At 35.3% G+C, this 18,933-nt stretch overlaps 2 protein-coding genes across 8 annotated transcripts in view; both read right to left on the bottom strand.

Annotated features, from left to right (window-relative positions):
* Positions 1-1,704, bottom strand: part of ANKDD1B (ankyrin repeat and death domain containing 1B) — a 29,002-nt gene extending 27,298 nt beyond the window's left edge. For 2 of the 5 annotated variants that reach the window (XM_035310373.1, XM_035310370.1), the window contains exon 1: positions 881-1,701. In XM_035310373.1, the coding sequence (XP_035166264.1) occupies positions 881-1,004 (124 nt within the window). In that variant the 5' untranslated portion in view covers positions 1,005-1,701. Of the gene's footprint in view, positions 1-880 lie in introns of all 5 variants that reach the window. The other 3 variants (XM_035310372.1, XM_035310371.1, XM_035310374.1) reach the window with 3 other exon arrangements.
* Positions 1,705-5,962: 4,258 nt separating this feature from the next.
* POLK (DNA polymerase kappa) overlaps positions 5,963-18,933 on the bottom strand; it is a 33,494-nt gene continuing 20,523 nt past the window's right edge. For all 3 annotated transcript variants that reach the window (XM_035309577.1, XM_035309575.1, XM_035309576.1), the window contains 10 exons: positions 17,765-17,918; positions 16,155-16,370; positions 14,417-14,541; positions 14,077-14,243; positions 12,736-12,768; positions 10,736-10,832; positions 9,418-9,589; positions 7,575-8,531; positions 6,382-6,433; positions 5,963-6,256 (listed from right to left, as the gene is read on the bottom strand). In XM_035309577.1, coding sequence (XP_035165468.1) covers positions 6,172-6,256; positions 6,382-6,433; positions 7,575-8,531; positions 9,418-9,589; positions 10,736-10,832; positions 12,736-12,768; positions 14,077-14,243; positions 14,417-14,541; positions 16,155-16,370; positions 17,765-17,918 — 2,058 coding nt within the window. In that variant the 3' untranslated portion in view covers positions 5,963-6,171. The remainder of the gene's footprint in view (positions 6,257-6,381; positions 6,434-7,574; positions 8,532-9,417; positions 9,590-10,735; positions 10,833-12,735; positions 12,769-14,076; positions 14,244-14,416; positions 14,542-16,154; positions 16,371-17,764; positions 17,919-18,933) is intronic.

Below are 18,933 nucleotides of genomic sequence, written 5' to 3' on the forward strand. Positions count from 1 at the left end.
TGCAGAATCCACAATATGAAATCTGTCATTATCTTCAAAAGAACATAGGAAACAAACAGAAATTTGAATTGGCTGAAGGGTTCTATGGGAAAAAAAAAAAAAAAAAAAAAAAAAGAAAGAAAAAAAAAGTATTTTCACTCTGTAGTTTCCAAAAAAATAAATCACTTATTTGATGTTGTGGTTATTTATCAATATTTTCGTGCTTGTTACTGAAAACAAAATGACTAATGTAGATGTTTTATAGTGTCACATGAATCTTTTACCAAAATAATGCTTTTTCAATTCAAAGAAGTCATGAGAAAACTTTGTATTGAATCCAAAAGTGATATTTTATTCACTGCTTTTCTTTATCTGCCCTTCTTGCAAGCCTGGAAACAGGAAGCATGACCCAGAACAGGGTTCAGTGATTATCACATTGAAATCACAGGACACAGTCACAGCAGAGTTTAATAATAACCATTCAGGCTCCACAAATAGCCCATTTTCACTATTTGCAGCCCACGCTGGTGCGAACTGTTCTTTAACAGACCGGCTTGCAAGATAAAATCTCGAGTTTACCATCAGTACACAGCACACCAAGTGCAACGGGACCAGAACTCCCTCCTGTTGCTGCGTGCGTCCCCACACAACGTGGAGGCATCTGTTGGTTGTGAAACTTTACACGTGCTTAATCTCAAGCATGTGGCTAACCCCAGAGAGCGCTCCTGGACAACTTGAGCTAAAGCGGGGTGCCAGACGGATGGCAGGACACACTGCCTCTTGGAAGATGGATGCACCAAACCCCGCTCTGGATCTCACATCTACAGCTCCTCACTTCCCAGCGCAATACTCTGGGTCACTGCGTGGAAGCCAGACCTCCCCTCAGTCCCCGCACACTCACAGCTGTTGTGGTTGGCCGCTGCATCTCCATGCATCACATCCTCCCTGGCACCAAACAGACGGTTCAGCCCCTTCATCATGGCTGGCAGCTCCTCTTCCTCCTCACCTGAGGGAAGGGGCCCCATGCTGGCTGCCGAGGGAGGTGCCTGGGGTGTGTTTTTCCTGCTGCACTGAAAAACCGGTTCCTGGGGCTCTGAGTTGACTCAAGCACACCCAGCCAGGCTGCAGGGAGCAGCACACCATCACCTGGCCGCATCAGCCCAGCTTCCACCAGGTTCGGCCTTTTCAGAAGGGGAAGTTGCTCTTGGAGTTATTCTGTGTCAGCACACGGTTCGCTGGGTCACAGATAACCCTGTGAGCATGGCATGCTCTGGGGATGCAAGAGACCGGGGTGCTTCTGGCAGGAACCTGAGCAGAAATATGCATGTTGTAGCAGAAACAGTTGTAATTAATCCAGCCACAAGACTTTCAGTTAACTTTCACATAGACAACACTTTTGCTTGTCTTTGTCTAGGTCTAGCAAAATCAATCAATACATACATCACCAAAGGTTCAATTTTTGGTGAACTGACATAATGAGATCTATCTAATCAGAAAATTCTGTTTATCTTGACTTCCAGATCCATATTTACCTCGGTTTGCTTAAATGGATTATTTCATGTAGGCAATCGTTCCCTGAAATAGGGCATAAAAATTGCTGACTTTTAATGTGAGTGAGTAGGTTAAATTTTGCTTTAAAATTAGTGTCTGTTATTGCTGACATTTTAAATTAAATATCAGAAAAGTAACCCAAAGAACACAGAGCTATCATTCTTTTGCTTTATACAACTGAAGACATTGAGTTCCTTCACTAAATATATATATATATTTTGTAATTAAATTAGTCTTAACTTTTGAGATTGTGTCCACAGCAAATTTAACCTGAACGAATCAAAAGTTTGTCCATCAAGCAAAGCCTGGTGATGTGGTTTAACGCAGCAGGCAGCTCAGCACACAGCAGAGCACACAGCTGTTCCCTCACCCCTCCCACCACTGGAATGAGGGAGAGAAGAGTTTAATATGAAAGGGAGGGGAGGGAAATAAAATTTTAAAAGGGAAAGAATACACAAAAGAAGTGATGCACCACACAGTTTCTCACCACCAGCTGACTGATCACAGCCAGTCCCCAAGCAATGGCAGCCCTCCCGGCCAACTCCCCCCAGTTCTATGGGGGAGCACGGCACCATGCAGTGCAGGGCCAGCTGTCCTGGCTGCGTCCCCTCCCAGCTTCTGGTGCACCCCCAGCCTGAGGAGCAAAAAAGACCGTGACGCTGTGTGAGCATAATTCAGCTCCTTTCACCCTTGAACATCTTTAATACAGTCACACACACCTTGAACTAATTTTTGACAGTACTTCCAATACATAAATGTTATTCAGCCAAAAACTTAAAAAGTGTGAAAATAAACCCAGATTAGAAAGAACAAACAACTGACTTAGCTATAGCTGAATCATGGAGATTTCACTTTTATTTGCTTCCTGTGAGTCAAACATTCCAGTGCAACTTCTTAAGAGGAAGAGGTTTATTTCTGTATGATGACTGGGCTGGTAATACAGACCCACTGTTTGCAACATTAATTCTCCTTTTCAAAATGACACAACTTTTGAATTACTCAGTTCACCTCACACAAGTGGCCCAAAGTAGGAAACATTAATCTTTAAACCAGGACCATAATTTTACATATAGTCTGGTAAAAAGAGCTGTCAGTTCCAGGTTCTAATTACTATCAGATAATCTTATTTCACAGCATATCCCTGTTCTCCTACCTTTCCCAGTACAGCTATATTTTACGCTCTCAGACTTCACAAATAGCAAATTCTTTATCCGCTTCAACTCTTTCAAAGGGCCCCACAGCAACCTGCATAAAAGGCAGAATCCATAATGAAGTGCAGACCAAGGAACTATTGGAACATCTCCTTCACTTCTACGTGGTGCACGAATTATTAGCCTGGGCAACCACAGTGCCTTACAGTTGCGCTCACTCCTCTCTTCATCTCTTATGGTTACAGCTACCTGTTGCAGCCTGCCTTTCCTTAGGAGAACTGCTTAGAATAATGAAGCAGAGAGGCCCAGTCTCAACTGGTGCTCACTTACACAAACAGCAATAAGCAAGGTATGGCAGACATCCCCAGAACACCAGCTGGACAACAAACTCGGGCATCTGCAAGCTGTTCCCCAGGCTCACTTTGCAGGCAGTATGATTCTTGACAGCTCCAATGATACAATCTCTTGCTTGGATATACATACTGCAATGTGAGAGATGGAGACAAGGATAAACTGTAATAACTCCAAAATGGATCAAGTTAATGGCAGAGCAATCCAAGCCCAAATTCTGTGCTGCTGATGTTCCTACCTGTAGAATTACTGCCACTTCAAAGTGGAATTTCAGCAACTTTAAGAACAAAATGGCATACCCAACAGTATTTATGTATTCCCATCAGGTACATTTCTAGCAATAAAGATTTTGAGATACCCAGGCCAGACAACTAATAAACAAAATGGGTCATTGTAATATCTGACGGCAAGACATTCTGTATACAGGTATTTCACAACCCATGAGTGAATAAAGATACTACTGCAGCAGGAAACATATAGAATGCTACTCTACAGTCTTAAGTTTTTAGGTATTGAGGATATTCAAGATAAACTCAAGCAAGTTGTTTTTTGAGTCATCTCTGTGTTTGTCCTGCTTATGGCAAAACATACTCCTTACAAATAAATGATATGCTGTCTGCTTTCTTTTCTGCAGAAGTGGTGGACATAAGAAAACTAAGATCCGAGAAGTTTACGCTACAGAGAAATTATCATCTGCAGCCATCCTAGAGCATCCATGTGTTCCAGGACTGTGAATACAGCAAGTATGGAATGGTTCTCAAAGGAAATACTTCACAAATTGTTAGACACAGGCAAGCTATAAAGACTTTCCAGATGCTAATGAAAGCAGATTTTAAGTTAAAGTCAGTTATTACCAACAGAGAATAACAGTGAGAGAAAAATGCAGAACAAACATATTGCTTACACAGTTTTCTCCACAAGAACTAGGAATAAAAAAAACACATCACGGAAGTTTCTGATAATACCTAATCCTGAACTGAAGGACTTCTTCAGACAGTAATAAACAGATAAGAAATCACAAAGAATATAAAATACAGTTCTGAGTTACAAAAGATGATTTAGATGGAAAATATTAGAAGAATCTCACCAGCCACTTTCTGTATACATACAGAATGACCTTTCCAAAAAGTATATTTTATACACATCTCAAAAGATGAGACATTCCTGGCTTTAGAATTATAACATGAGCTTTATTTCCATATTAACTTTAACATACTCCATTATTTTAACTTTATGACATTCAAAGATAAATCTCTGACAACTTTTTCAGAACAAATGATAAACCACTTCCCAGGCTAAGCCAGTCCAGCTTCATTTGTTCAAGCACGTAAAGGTGTTTCCTGCTTTTCGTGAGTAATGCACATGTAAAATTACAAATTTTAAAGACATGCATACAATGACAAGATAACATTCAGATTCTACACTTTATTGAATTAGAGAGATTTAAATCAATAAAAGGACAGGTGCTCGCATTCTAAACTGCAGTGGTAGCTTAAGTCATTGCTCCCTCAGTTGCATTTATGTCTTCCCTACCAGAATTTTCCAGCTCCCACCTCTGTCAGCAGAACAGCTAAATGCTGATTGCCCATTGACCTTATTTAGACAAAGTTAACTGTCTCAGCCTACAGAGTAGTCTGAACTAGATCAACTAATTTGGCCCAGAGCAAATTAGAGAGCACTGAATTCAAGTAACAGAGCTGCAGGTATAGAGGCATCTGGCAAACAGAGATGAGCAGGTGGAGATAGTGAAATCATTCCAACAAGTTTGAAAGCGAAAAAGTACATTCCAGACTTAGCCTGAGCATCTAAAACATACCAGGTAAGGCATTTGTTTAAAAAAACATACAAGCCCCAAAGTCATACCCATAAATTTAAGCAATGGGACAGACACTTCTATTGTACCAATTTTAAAGACTACCCCATTTAAAAATTTATATTTCTTCAAAGGTTTATCATTTCATAAATTATAAGAAAGCTATCATCATGAATTATTGTAATAAAATGTCTACATTTAAGCAAAATTTGGTGTAAACAGAATATCTATACAGAGTATTTTAAATATTTGCACTTTACAATTTCCTCCTTCCATATGTATATCCATAAAATACCATTTATTCAAAAATACAAAACAATTATAAATATAGTTAAACAATAAGGTTTCTTCATTTCAGCATCTTGTATATTTATAAATGACTCATATTATTATTATTACATATTTACTTATAGTAAATTTAGTCCCACTGACAGGTAGCAATTTAATGACTGAAAAGAAAATTGAAGTTCTCAGTCTCCTTGGAAAGGACAAGGATCAAACAGCCTTTGTTTGACTATCCTGGAAGACATCCTTCTTCCATCATCTGGTTTATTAATATTTTTAGTATCAGCGAAGTCATCCTGCATCTCACCACAGTACGCCCTTTATGGTTGGTCCGTCACCTCTTACTGAAGTTGTTTTCAGTGACAATGGAAGCTTGACCGAGCTCTGAATATTGATCTTTTTTTCGAAGCTGCAAGACTTATCAGTTTTTGTGTCCACTGACAAATCAGGCGTTCATAAGAACTGAAATCAAGCAACTCAGTTCTTCTGTGTTATCGCACAGCTAGTAACACAAACTAATTTGGTGTTCAGTTGCCTGAGGAAGTATCAGCCTGCACAACCATGGTTGCCATGTCCTACTCTCTGCCTTGCAGAGAGGATGGCTGGTCACATCTAGGAAAAGGGCCATCAGCATCACCTTGTAGCACCCTAGCTAATGATTCCTACTTTCCTGGGAGCTTGCCCTGCAGACTTTTCTCCACGGCAGCTCTAATCAACCTGTTCCATTGCACAGGAAATTCATGAGACTGCTGCTCACTCTAACAAAGTTTTATATATTCAGTATAAACAAAGTGCTAGCAAATTTCATTTCTCAGAAACTGAAAAAAAAGTATTTTTTTCAAAATAATTGAAATTACTCCAGTTGTATCTCTTCTTCGACTTCAAACATCATACTCTTTTTACATAGGCTTCACAGATATGCAATGGCTCCTTTGTGAACCCAGCTTGATTCTATCTGAATCCAGCCTACCACCCATGCTAAATTAATTTGCAGTCGTAAAACGCTATGAAATACTTCATATGGAAGATGAAGGCACACAGTCATTTAAAAAACATTTCAATTGTATGCTTTGAATTGCTTGACTTGGCCTTTTTCGATACTGACTGTGAAGCTGTTAATCCAGACCTAAAGATAAAAAAAAAAAAAAAAAGGAACAATATACTTTTATACAACTTTAACACAGATTTTTTTTTTAAACTTGATTATTTTTAAAATATGAGTTGGGAACTCAGTTTTCAGAATACCCTTACCTTTTTGTTCCTTGTATTGGATTTGTGCACTGCTGTCCTCTGCTTAAACCTCCTGAAGAGTAATTGGGAACAACCAAAATAAATTACTTTAGTAAACAAAGAATGATCCAGAAGTTACATACATAGCAGAACATTAAAAAGAACAATTTTGGATAAGGTTTTTCCTTCCCATTTTTTTTTTCTGATATTACCCAAACTGATTTTGTCTTAAGGAGCAGATGACATTCTATTATCTGCAGTTTAAGTACTGTAATTTATATTAGTTTTCTTTCTTTTCTTTCTTTATCTTTTTAATGAGGGAAAAAAACACTTTAATTTATTGAATTCTAAGTGATTAACTTGAACCTTGTAGAAACATTTTAGCATAATGCAGTTGATTTTCAAGGTGGTTGTTGAAAACTATTTTTTCTTCATCCTGTAGGGGAAAAAATCTTTGCCAATAGGAGACTTTTCATTTAAAATTGTCTGTTTGCACGTGTAATAACAATACCACTTATGAAATTTGCTTTGTAAAATATTTATATTGTAATTCTTAACTGTGTTCTAGTATTTCCTGATACAAAGCTCCCAAGTTAAATCAGGAACAAGGTACTTCAAGCAGATAGTTAAATAACTCCATGTGTCCTACAATCTGGCCAAAGATTAACCCGTCATCAAAATAAGAAAAAAAGAGAAATTACCCAAGTAAACATGCTATTGGCTTGGCATGTTACAGGTGCAGTTATGTGACATTTTACAGGATGAAAAGCATGCTTGCAATTTCCTGCCTTTATGGTTTAATTCACAACTTGTTTTTGCTAGTACATTAATGGAACTATTTTGTCAACTAAATCTCTTAAATGATCCAGGTTAAAGATATTTTCACTAATTTTCACCTAAATCTCAGTGGGCTTACAGACACCATTCTGATTATGATGGCGGAGGAGAACAGACACAGCATTCACAGAAACGATCAGTAATTCCTGTGCTACCATTACAGCAAATGAGAATGCACTGCGTAACTACCTCACTTATAAGGCTAGTTTATCAGAAAAACTGATCTGATATTTTTTAAACATAAGTGTTTTCTCTTATACAGACCTAACTCCAATTAACTTGTTGTAAAAAAGCTCAAAGTGTACCACTACCAAATTATTGTCATTACACAAGTGGATAATGTGAATAACCAAATACATCTTAATGTGCATACTCACCAGCTCTGTTTAAATTTTCCATATCACAAGTCTTAGCAGGACAATTACTTTTTTCTGTCAGCTCCTGGATAATGCCTTTATTTAAGCAGACATCTACATGTCTGTTAAATGACATAAGACTGGTGGTTTTCTGTTCTGAATTACAAACTGGACAAACAAGGACATTGTCTTCTTTGGCTTCAAGGTAACAGGGTGAACTAGTTTCTTCTGTATGTTCTATGTCTCCAAAATGTTCTGCATCCTCTTGTGAAGTTCTTTTGGGAAAGAGACACTGTTTTATACATGTGTTCCTAGCAATAGCACTGAGATCACCAGGCTGTCTTTCTCTGTGAGGTTTATCAGATATTATCTGAATGAATCTCGCTGTACAATTGCTATCAGAGTTGTCAGATGCATTTGCTGACTGGCCTGTTCCTCCTAATTGATTCATTTTAGTTTTTTTACAGGCTTCAACATTTTCATTTTTACATTGTGGAAAAAAGTTAAGTGTATCTTCTCTTGAACTGTCATTCTTTGATATTTTCACAGTATCTTTAACAAGACTTCCAGCAAGGCACTCATCAATATGCCTATTAAGCTCTTCCAAATTACTACTGCTTTGCTCCTCAAAACAAACAGGGCAGGTAAAGATCTTACACACATCAGAATTTTCTAAGTCTGTGACCTTGTTTGATTCTTCCACAAAATTTGCTGTTGATTTCATATCATGAAAGAGCTGCTTACCTACATTTTCTTTTGGAACAAGATTATCACATTTGAATTGCCTTGCAGCTCGCTTTTTATCAAAAAAACTCGCTCTGGAAGATGCTTCTGATTTTTTTGTGAAATTTTCTTGGTTGGATTTCCCTGGCTGAAGCCTAAGAAAACCATTTTCTTTCCCTGATTTTAAGAAGCTTGTAATGCTTTTTTGTTGGTATTTCTTCTCTTCTTCACTTAGAAATCCTGATACTCGTACACCTAATGATGAAAAACAAAATTATAAATTATTATATCAATTTTATGAAAATTTGATTCTTAACACTTTTGAGATGTATACAACCACTCAATACAAGTGCATTTTTTCCTCCAAACAGAGGCTGTAGTACTTGCAAATGCTAATAATGGATCATATGGTCCACACAACTTGATCAGACCTGTAGACCTGCCCAACATTATTATTAATTTCAATACCCACAAAGTGTTAACTAATTGCACCATAAAGTGAGGCTATAAACTTAACAGTCATGTAGAACTTGGTCTGAAAGACAGTTTTGTGTCAGGTTTCCCCATCAAATATTTTTTTTTCTTCAGCACATTCTGATACCATAGACAACTAAGGTTTATATAACAACAAATGGTTCAAACAAAAGAATATATAAGCACCTGAAATGTACAAGTCTTAGATTCAAAACACAGAATCTACTTCTGGCAGAAGTTTTCAAATTTCTTTCAGAACATGGTACCTTTACTTTTAAGCACTTTTATTTAAAACATTTGTTTCTGAAAGAGGTTACGTACAGGAACTAATTGCTGCTGTAGTGCAAAGCAGACTTTTTTAAGGCAGCAGAATTAAGAACTGCCATGCAGTAAGATTCTCTCTCATGTCAGCATGTATATTGTTCCAAGGCTATCAGGTGGTAAGAAAGGTAGAACCTCAATTAGCAAAACATTCCAATCACATTCCAATCACTATTCAGCACTCCAAAGCTGTTTCACTTTGAAAAAAAAAAAAAAAAAAAAAAAAAAAAAAAAAAGACTAGGGTAATAGAGAAAGGATAAAACCTTTTACATCAGTTTAGCTTTAGATTATAGTCTATTACTTTGATACATTATAAGATCTGGTTCTTAAAAGAAAGAGTTTTACCCATAAGTCTTATCCTTAAAGGTTGAGGAGCAACACTATCAATTTCTGTTCCTAACAACTCCTTAGCAACAGCATATATTTCCTCCTCAGTAGAAACAGAGGACAGCACTGTTGAAGCTCTTGTTTTTACTTCAAAGTTCACATTCTTTAGCTTCAAGGTAACAGTTTTACCCTATGAAAAAAAAAAAATAAAAAGTTACACACATAGTATTTGGCACAGAAACAATTATTATGTAGCATCTATATAAGGGTCTTAAAGCCATAGCCAAGACTTTGTGCTTATCTGTGTACAGCAAGGGGTACTGCCAAGAATTTGTCTGTAAGATTTTGCACTTGCTGTTAAACTGCTGACAAAGTCAGATTCTCTAAACTGGGTCATTTGGCTACGGTCCCTGGCAGACCATCTGCCAACAGCTCTTGTTCAATAGATTTCATGCTCTGGCTACAGTCACAACTTCTATTCTGTCAACCAAAAATTACTTCCTCACTTGGAAACTTTCAGTGCCAGATATCTTAATTTTGCTGGGAAAACTACTAAGGATGTATAAATGATATCCAATTAAGGATCCACTGAAAACTTCCTCCCCCATTGTGCTAGCAGACCAACACACAACATCTATGTATAGCACGGATATTCCCCTGGCAACACCTTCAAAAATGTTTGTGTTACTTAGCATGTCCATCCAAATGCAAATAAACAGCACTCCTTTTGCTCTGGTGCCTTTGCAAGCTTATCCCTTTGTTGTTCTTTTTTGATGATTTCCCTTTTAACCTGACATTTTTTGAGAATATTTTATGTCAGAAGAGGACTAATAGGAATTATTTCAGGTCTCAAATGGTATTTCTTGGTTTACCATGAAAACATCTATGGGAAATATGAACTGTTCTTTCCAGAAAAAACAAAACAAAACAAAACAAAAAAACAAACAAACAAACAAAAAAAAAAAAAAAACAGAAGTTTGGGAGAAGGAATACAAGGGCTGTTTGTACCATTCATACCACTTAATGGTATGAATAAATCACTTCCAGGTTTGGGACATGAGCTTTTTAAACTAGACAATTATTGATTGGATCCTATATGAAGACAGGAGGGAAACACAGTGTTTTAAATACACTAAAATTACATGATTGACCAGAGCACAGCCATCTACCAAACTCAAAATGCTGTCTAACACATTCTTTCTGCAAATTAAAGAAATCATCTGATGATGATAGATTGCATGGTATGATTCTGACGAAAGCATTCGTGCTAATACTACATTTCATCCACTTGAGTGTAAAATGTTGTCTCTTTACAAGTAAACGGAACAACAAATACCTTAAGTCCCTCTTTCTGTAATTCTTGAGCAAGGTCTCTGCAGAGTTCTTGACACAAGCTGTACTGATCTTCTGCTGTGTTAATTTCACTGAACGTTCTAAGATAAAAGTAAAGTCTTTTTCAGAATGAATTTTAAAGCTTGTTCAGTGATTGCCATCTAAAAAGTTTTCTTGAACAGTTAAATAAATCTACATTAAAAGAATTGGTTTGAATTTCCTTTGAGTTTCCTCAAAAGGAAAAATTAATATTAATACAAATATTGTACAAAAAGATTTATGCACATTTATGTGCTTCAAAATATTTCCAAATCCTTCAAATAATGAAATAATTCAGCAGGTCAGCTTTTCATGCAGTAGTTGAAAATGTGCAAGATTCAAGGTCATTAATGCTTAAATATTTGCAAGAGAGAATACTAACACCAACTGAATTCATGGAGGTAGCCAAGTAATTTGTATGTAATCTCCTTTGTACACTGCTGTGCAATATCACAAGAAAGAAAGGATTAGAAAGTCAACATCAGAGCCAAGTGTCAGAAATAAATATTGCAGATGCTAAGAAAAAGATGCCAGCTAGGATAATTACGGATAGCTATAGAGGAGGAAAAACTAGCTTTCTGCCAAAGATGTTGCTAACTGCCTTTGCTTCTCATCAGGGGAATTACAGTATTATTTTTTATTAATGCGTCTGCTTTTTAGGAATAACACAAGGGGAAAGGCAACACCTTCAGCGAGCAGTGGTTTTAAGTGAAGTTGGAATAAAAACTTACAGCTGTCAGATGCCTTTGGAAAAGTCTCACAGATCCATTGTTTCATGCCAGGGTTTATATTTATTTATATTTATGAGCGTAAAGTCCCTATAGTTAGGGACTATAATAGAATTTCACCTCTCAAAGTTATATTCAGGTTTACCAGATCACATTGCAAAGTCATCCTCTACTATGATTCACATTCCCCTAAGAATGTTTGCATGCTGCCAAATTAGCAGGCTGAATATTTTACTTCAGGTCCATTATCCAAAGAGTAACTGATGTTATACCAGTGATTAACAATGCAGCATTGCAAGGCTGCAGTATATGGGAAGTTGTAAGAGTTGTAAGTTTGGAAGGGGCAGCACAGAGAGAGAGTGCTCTTTCAGGCCCATCTCTTCACCCCATGTAAACTAGTTCCATGATCCAGGCAGCCCATTGATGTCTCTAGTCTAAACCCATTTCTCTCAGGAGATGGAAGGAAGGAAAAACCAGAGAAGTATAACAGGCCACCCAGATTATCTGTCAGCCTGCAAACCAGAACAACACTACAGCTATAAATGTATCAGCTCTGGTGGTACCAAGCCCTACAGTGCTTACTTAAGCTGCCCAAAACTATTCTGTCTCAGTAAGAATATGAATCTTTTCTTATCTGCTTTTCTGAGATGAGCTTAGAGATAATTATTACAGCTCTCTACAGATTCTCTTTGAAGTATTTTCTTTCTAAAAGTTCACTTCTAAACAATGACATACTTTCCCTTCTTAATGGAAGTTACATTGCTAAGAACTTAAGAGTTAGGGAATGTAACTATTTCACTTACTCATGCAAAATTAGTGCCTTTAAGTATGTGTTACACTATACACTAGACTTGTTATCCACGTGACTGCAGGCATTAATATATAATATATAATAATGTTGACATTAAATTGAAGCGTACAAAAAATTAATGCCCTTATGTATTTTCACCCTACATTATGGCAGAAAGACTACTTTGAAGCATTAACAACATGAAAAGTAGAGGAAAAAAGAGAACACACAAACTAACAGGAGTAAATTCCTTATATTCTGAAGTCAAAGGTGAAAAAAAAAAAAAAAAGCCTGAATCTGATGTAGTGAGCTTGGTGTATACACAGTGAGCTTTTTAACACATGTAAATACACAGTGAAATTATATGGCTAACAAAATCCTACATTAATGGTCATTAATTAAGTGTAGTGATTAATGTACTTTTTTTTCAATATTAAAAAGGTGTACCTTTCAGTGCTCCTACTTTTTCTTTCTCCATCCCTATAAAAAGAAAAACAAATTAATATACTCACTTTTCCTTGAACTGTTATCAATAAACTCTGAGACAGCCAATCATACTTCAATAAATAACAGCAAACATTTATAGAAAATCTGGATGCTATTTTTTTCTGCAAATCTTGTACATTGAGTTTGATGGAGTGCAAAGGATATATATGCATATATTTTTAATAAAACAACCTACTGAAGATGTAACAAAGACATCGATCAGATGTCAGTAAAAGTTAATAGCTTACGGAATAAATCTGCTCTCTCTTATCAGAAGGAGACACTTAACAACAAAACTAAAAATCCTATACTATCTCACCTTGGTATAATTGAAGTACTGCTATTAAAATCCCAAACATACTATGCATATTTGAGTATTTGTTTATCCAAGGAAGTAAATTGCTTTCTGTCTAAATTATTGCTCATGCTAAAAGTGATGTGCTAATACATTTTTTTTGGTATTTTTTTTCTTTCTTACAGTTTTAATTAAGCATCCATTAAAAATGGTTCTGTGTTTAAGAATTTCCTCAGATGATTTTCTTTGCACATCCTTCTTTTATTTATATTTTTTTCCTTCTTCAGAAATAACAAATTTGATATCCTTAGATTTTCATAAAAGCTGGTCTAAGACAATGACCATAAGACAAACCACTTGCTGAGAACTCATATGTTCATATGTCAAGGGCTTGCTTTCTCCACATTAAAAATCACTGAAATCAAGTTATTGCTAATAAAAGTCAAACCAAGAAACAATTTTCTTAGACCACATCATTAAAAATGTGTTCTCCTTAACAGTGATAACCTTGGCTTTTGACATGCCCCGCTTGTTATCATATTACTTTTTAAAAATGCAATGGGACATTTATCAGACTGTACAACACCTAATAAAAAAATACTAACTATTATATTTATAGATGAAACACGTCTGAACATCATTGCTTTGGATAAATAACTATTTTCTCTCTAGCTACTGTAGTAATTTTGAGGTTATCCTAAATGATACTGACTTGATCTCTTGATATATACTTATTCACAATTTCTCTGTCAGGATTTTTGGATTTCACATTTTAGACATTCCTGTTACACAAAACAGCTAAACATTAAAAGTAAAATATTGTATCTTAGCCGCAAGTATAACTATATTCTGTCAGAGACTTAAAAAAATAAATAAATAAACTGGCCTAATATTCATATTTTTTTTTGGTCATAAAACATGTCTTAAAATGTACAGTATGCAACACACACAAGGAAACAGTTAGCAAGATGTAAACACAGAAAAGAATAAACAAAACCAAAGCATACTTTTCCAAATGTGTGGAACCCAACCCAAGGGAGATATCCAAGAAATTACGCCAAGATGCTTCTGAAAAAAGAAGAGAAAGCAGTGCCCTCTGCTGGTAAAGTTCTGAGCAAGTCACAATTCCAAGGGCTTTTAACATCTTCTCTGTTACTTTTCCTATGCCTGGCACCTGAAAAAAAAAATCATTAAAATTGGGAACTTCACATTTGTGTGTCCAATAACAAAAGCAATTGAAATCAAACACAGCTGGGCAGGTTACTTAGAAAAATATATTTCTTCAGGGAAAATATTTCATTTAGAATATAAGGAACATAATGATAAACACATTGTGATTTTTCCTACCTTTCTAATTGGCAAATCTTTTATGAAGTCTAACACAGCCTGTCTCTCTGGAGAAATTCTGTATTGCCCATTAGGTTTATTACGATCACTGCACATTTTTGCTAACATTGTATTTGGAGCTATTCCTTAAAAACAAAAAAATAAAAAACATTTCAAGTAAATACAAGACAAAATTTCAATCATTCAATTTTTAAGAGCACAAGAGTAGCCTACATATTCAGCAAAGGCAAAAGAACAACAGTAACTAATGATAACAAGATTTGTTAAAATCCAGTAAATATATATATATATATATAATGTGAGAACTTAAATACGTATGGTAGTTTAAACATACTTGATGCATCTGATAAAGCGTACCTACTATTTTGAGACAGTCAGGGTAACAATGTACATATCATCAGCCACAAGGGATTAAATAACAAGTGTTTTAGAAATACCACAAGTTAAATGGTTGAACAATTTTATGTTGGTGATTATAGTAAGAGAAAAGGAAATACCTATAACAGTAATTATAATAAACTTCAATGGGAAGATTTTTTCTTATAGTTCAGTAAAAATACTACAGTAATTTTGGCAAAATTTACCAAACTAGTCTTTTGTAGACTATCACTGCTGAAATTATTTAGAATTTAAAAATGCATACATATTTCACTGATGCTGTTTAGAAGGAATAAGGAGGTGTTGCTCCTTTCTGTTGAAGCAACTGGCCTAACAAATGAACTATTGGTTAGCAAGCAAAACAGTATTACTGTACAACAGCCCTAGTGGTCTAAAATTTTATTTGCTTCTTCTTATAATTGTCAAGATGGTAGAAGTAATTCTATTTTATTATCATTTATCGGTATTCTTCAATTAGCCTTCTAACCGTTTTTGGTTTGGGGGCATAAAATCCCTGATGTACTTATAAAAGCTGTATCTGGTTTCTAAATAGTAACTTATCCTCAGGAAGAGGATAAGAACTTCATAAGAACAAAGAACATAAGAATGTTTCTTAAGAACAAAATTATTTTGCCACCATTCATGAAATAACACGTAGGGCATCTCATCTGTTTCCTCCTACTATCTATTCCTTTACCTCTGCTTAATTTGAAATTTCCCTGACCTTCCACAACTGCTAAGAACATACTCTTTTTAATTTTTTATTAGAGACCTAATCCAGATTACCATCAAAACAGGTGAGACTTACAGATAGGTTGTCTGAAGACAAAAGACAGCAAAATCATATGGTTAAATATTAAAAAGCTACTGAATATTTTATTAACTTCAACACATCTACTTCTCCAAGAACTAGCTTTTTAATGAATTTTAATACTGTATTAGGCAAGGAACAGTGTGTGCAAACTGTTAAGAAGTAGCAATATGCATCTAATATTCAAGCTAACAGCAATTTAGCAATTGGTTACAGATAACTCTACAACCACAAGCTTATGAAAACAACTTATATGAGGCACTAAACCAAGTACCACCAGTGCTAAGATTAGCTCCTAAATGCACTGGTCTTCTAATTCAAGAAAGAAACAGAAAGAAAGTTGTAACTGTTTCTATGATTAAAAAAAATAGGAGTGGCTTTGATAGCCATAACATTTCTTGATAAACTTGAAAATCAGTCTTTACAGATATTCAAAGGGGGCATATTTTTTTGCAACACAACATGCTTATTTCTTGTGCTTGTAATGCCCTCTGAGATGACTGTAAAAGACATCGTGGAAATACAAAGCATTATATTGTATTTGAATACCTGCACTAGCAGTCAGTTGAGTTTTCTGTTCAATCCTAAAGCGAATTTCTTTCACTGCTTCCTCTGCAGTAGTTCCAAAGACAACTGAATTTTCCAGTGACTGATCTTTTTGTCCAGGGTGGTCATCCATCAGAGGAGTGTTGTCTTCAAACAGCACAGGTGAAGAAGAGTATCCATCTTCATTCAATTTGCCAGACACATTTATATTCTCTTTATCTAGGTTAGACAAAAACACAAGCAAATTAATCCATCCATATATAGCATATACTTTATTGATTTCCTTCTACTGTGGCGGAAATGAGTTGATTATCAATTTTATTTTTTCAGTTTGAAAAAAACATGTATGATTATTTAGATAAAATGATCGCATTATGGTTTCATTTGAAGAAAGGAGAGTTATAACTGTTTTGTTCTTAATATGATTTAAGCTTGGCTGAGACTGGAAGAATTGGCTAGGAGATTGGACTTCATTTCCAGAGAATCATCAAGGTTTAATGGCTTGTTGCTGCAACAGCAGAAAATCATCACAATTGGCATTACTTTTCTTTCATCAGAGTGAAGTCCAGATGCTTCCTTTTTGTGGAAATAAAAATCCTTTGCACAAATTTCTTCAATATTTTCCAAAGATATTAGAATTCTGGAATATCTGATTCTAAACTAAACTGGCAAGCTTTTCAGCTGCAGTCATTGTAGAACAAGGAATGTCAGCAACCTTTTGTCAGACTATAAACTTTACTATTACAATTCCACATTACCCGTGTTGCATGTGCTTCAAAAGAACACAGATAACAGAAGTATGAAGAGGCACATGTCTACCTATCAGTGATATTTGTTTTGTAAAGACAGTGCCAATTTGTTTCTTTCTATCCTGCTAATGTTTTTCAGCACAGTATCCTTCATTATCCTCTTAATGGCTATTTGGATCATTTTTGAATATTGATAATACAAATGTTCCAGTTTGTGCTTCAATCAACTACTTGCATGACTCCTTTTTTATTATTCCCATTTGGATACACAACTGTGGGTGTGGATCCAACTTCATCTTATAGAGCCATATGAAATCCAGTAATATTTTAAGCATTACTGTACTTCTGCAGTGCTCATTTCTTCACACATTTTTGGTCTTGTAAAATCATGTAAATAGAGCTTTTGCATGCTGTTTTTGCAAACTATTTCTCACATTTCTGATGTGCAGGACTCATTGTAGTATTCTAGAATACACTTTGGTGGATTACAAATCAACATTAGAACAACAAATGTATTTATTCTATACCTCCTTAAGTCAAAAGATCATAAGATTATTGCTACTTATTTGCAAAATTTTTATGTTCAATTGTAAAGACAAAATACTTATCTAAAACATGTATTTGGGTATAATAAATCTAGTACCACTTTTCACACATATGTATTCAAGAGTTAAAAAAAAATCTCACCTCTAAATCCTAATCATCATCAGCAAGGCACAGGTGACTAGTACAGAAATTAACCTAACAAATAATAGGTAGATAGTACATGGACAAATTACATCCAGACTTAAATACCCGTGTTTTAATGGGTATAGCTTATCTGAAACGTATGTCATATGCATGAACAGAGAGTATTTTGCATACCCTTTTCAGTATTGCTTTCTGTTCTGAAAAATAATCTTCTCTTATCTTCAGGCCAGTTCAGTCTTTCCTCCAAGTGCTCTGTTATATTCAGGTAGGCTTCATCTAGGCCCATAGGCATAAAATGTGGGTCATATTCAGCCAGTATTTCTCTAACCTTCATAAATGATAGAGAAAGTTTAAAACCTTGTTGATGTAAAAGCAGATTTTGACACACAATTATTAGGTGAACAAATGCACTCTGAAACTTCAAGATGACTAATTGATATTAAAACCATTTATAGAACAAATGATTTTGTAAAATAGAAAAATTATGGTACTACTTCTCTCAAGTAGCAAGATATCAATAATAGGCAAGAATGGGGGGTCAGAGCACTGTATTTTACTGTCACTAAGCTTAGTGAGTAAGCTCTTAACAGGCACTAGGTTCACAGCCACTGCAGTCACCACCTGAACAAAACTCCAGGGATCTAGGAAACCGGCAGAACCTCAGAATGAGCACAAGCTGATTTACCCATCTGTGCACTGTCAGACATCAGATATATAAGATAAGAAAATCTACATCTTAAATTACATTCAAATGAAAGTTACAGCCAGTGGTTTAGAGCACTGGTCAGTGCCACTGGCAAAACTTATCGGAAAACCTTTAATGCTGAATACATCCTCCAAAAAGGCAAAGTATTAAATTTAACAGAATAAAATCTCTACTTTTTCTTCCTTCCCCTCCAACTTTTTTTTTTCTTTTTTAAGGAAGAAAAAATGACTGCATCATGTTTTCTTTACTAGTTTTGATCAAATTCTTAGGCATCACAACATCTGATCATGTGCACCTCATCTCTTTGTAAATGATTACTGACAGGATTCACTGCTCAGTTTTTAATGACAAAATGAAACTTAGTTTGCAATCCAAATCCCAAGAGAAGAGCATAAATATAAACACAAAACAACTATAATTTTTAATACTTAACAAATACATAATACATAACAAATGAAGCATGTATACTGAACTCCAAGATTATTACCAAGTTCAAATCTATTCTGAAAGCGTAATATTTATACATACTTTCTGAAGATGGAAGTGAGAAGAATCAAATTCAACCAAAATTAGTCAGTAGCTTACTTCAATTTATGTAAAGAGATTGAGGCTTCATAAAAGTAAATATATAAATACA

Source organism: Oxyura jamaicensis, chromosome Z, assembly GCF_011077185.1.
Source record: "Oxyura jamaicensis isolate SHBP4307 breed ruddy duck chromosome Z, BPBGC_Ojam_1.0, whole genome shotgun sequence".
Classification (NCBI taxonomy): domain Eukaryota; kingdom Metazoa; phylum Chordata; class Aves; order Anseriformes; family Anatidae; genus Oxyura; species Oxyura jamaicensis.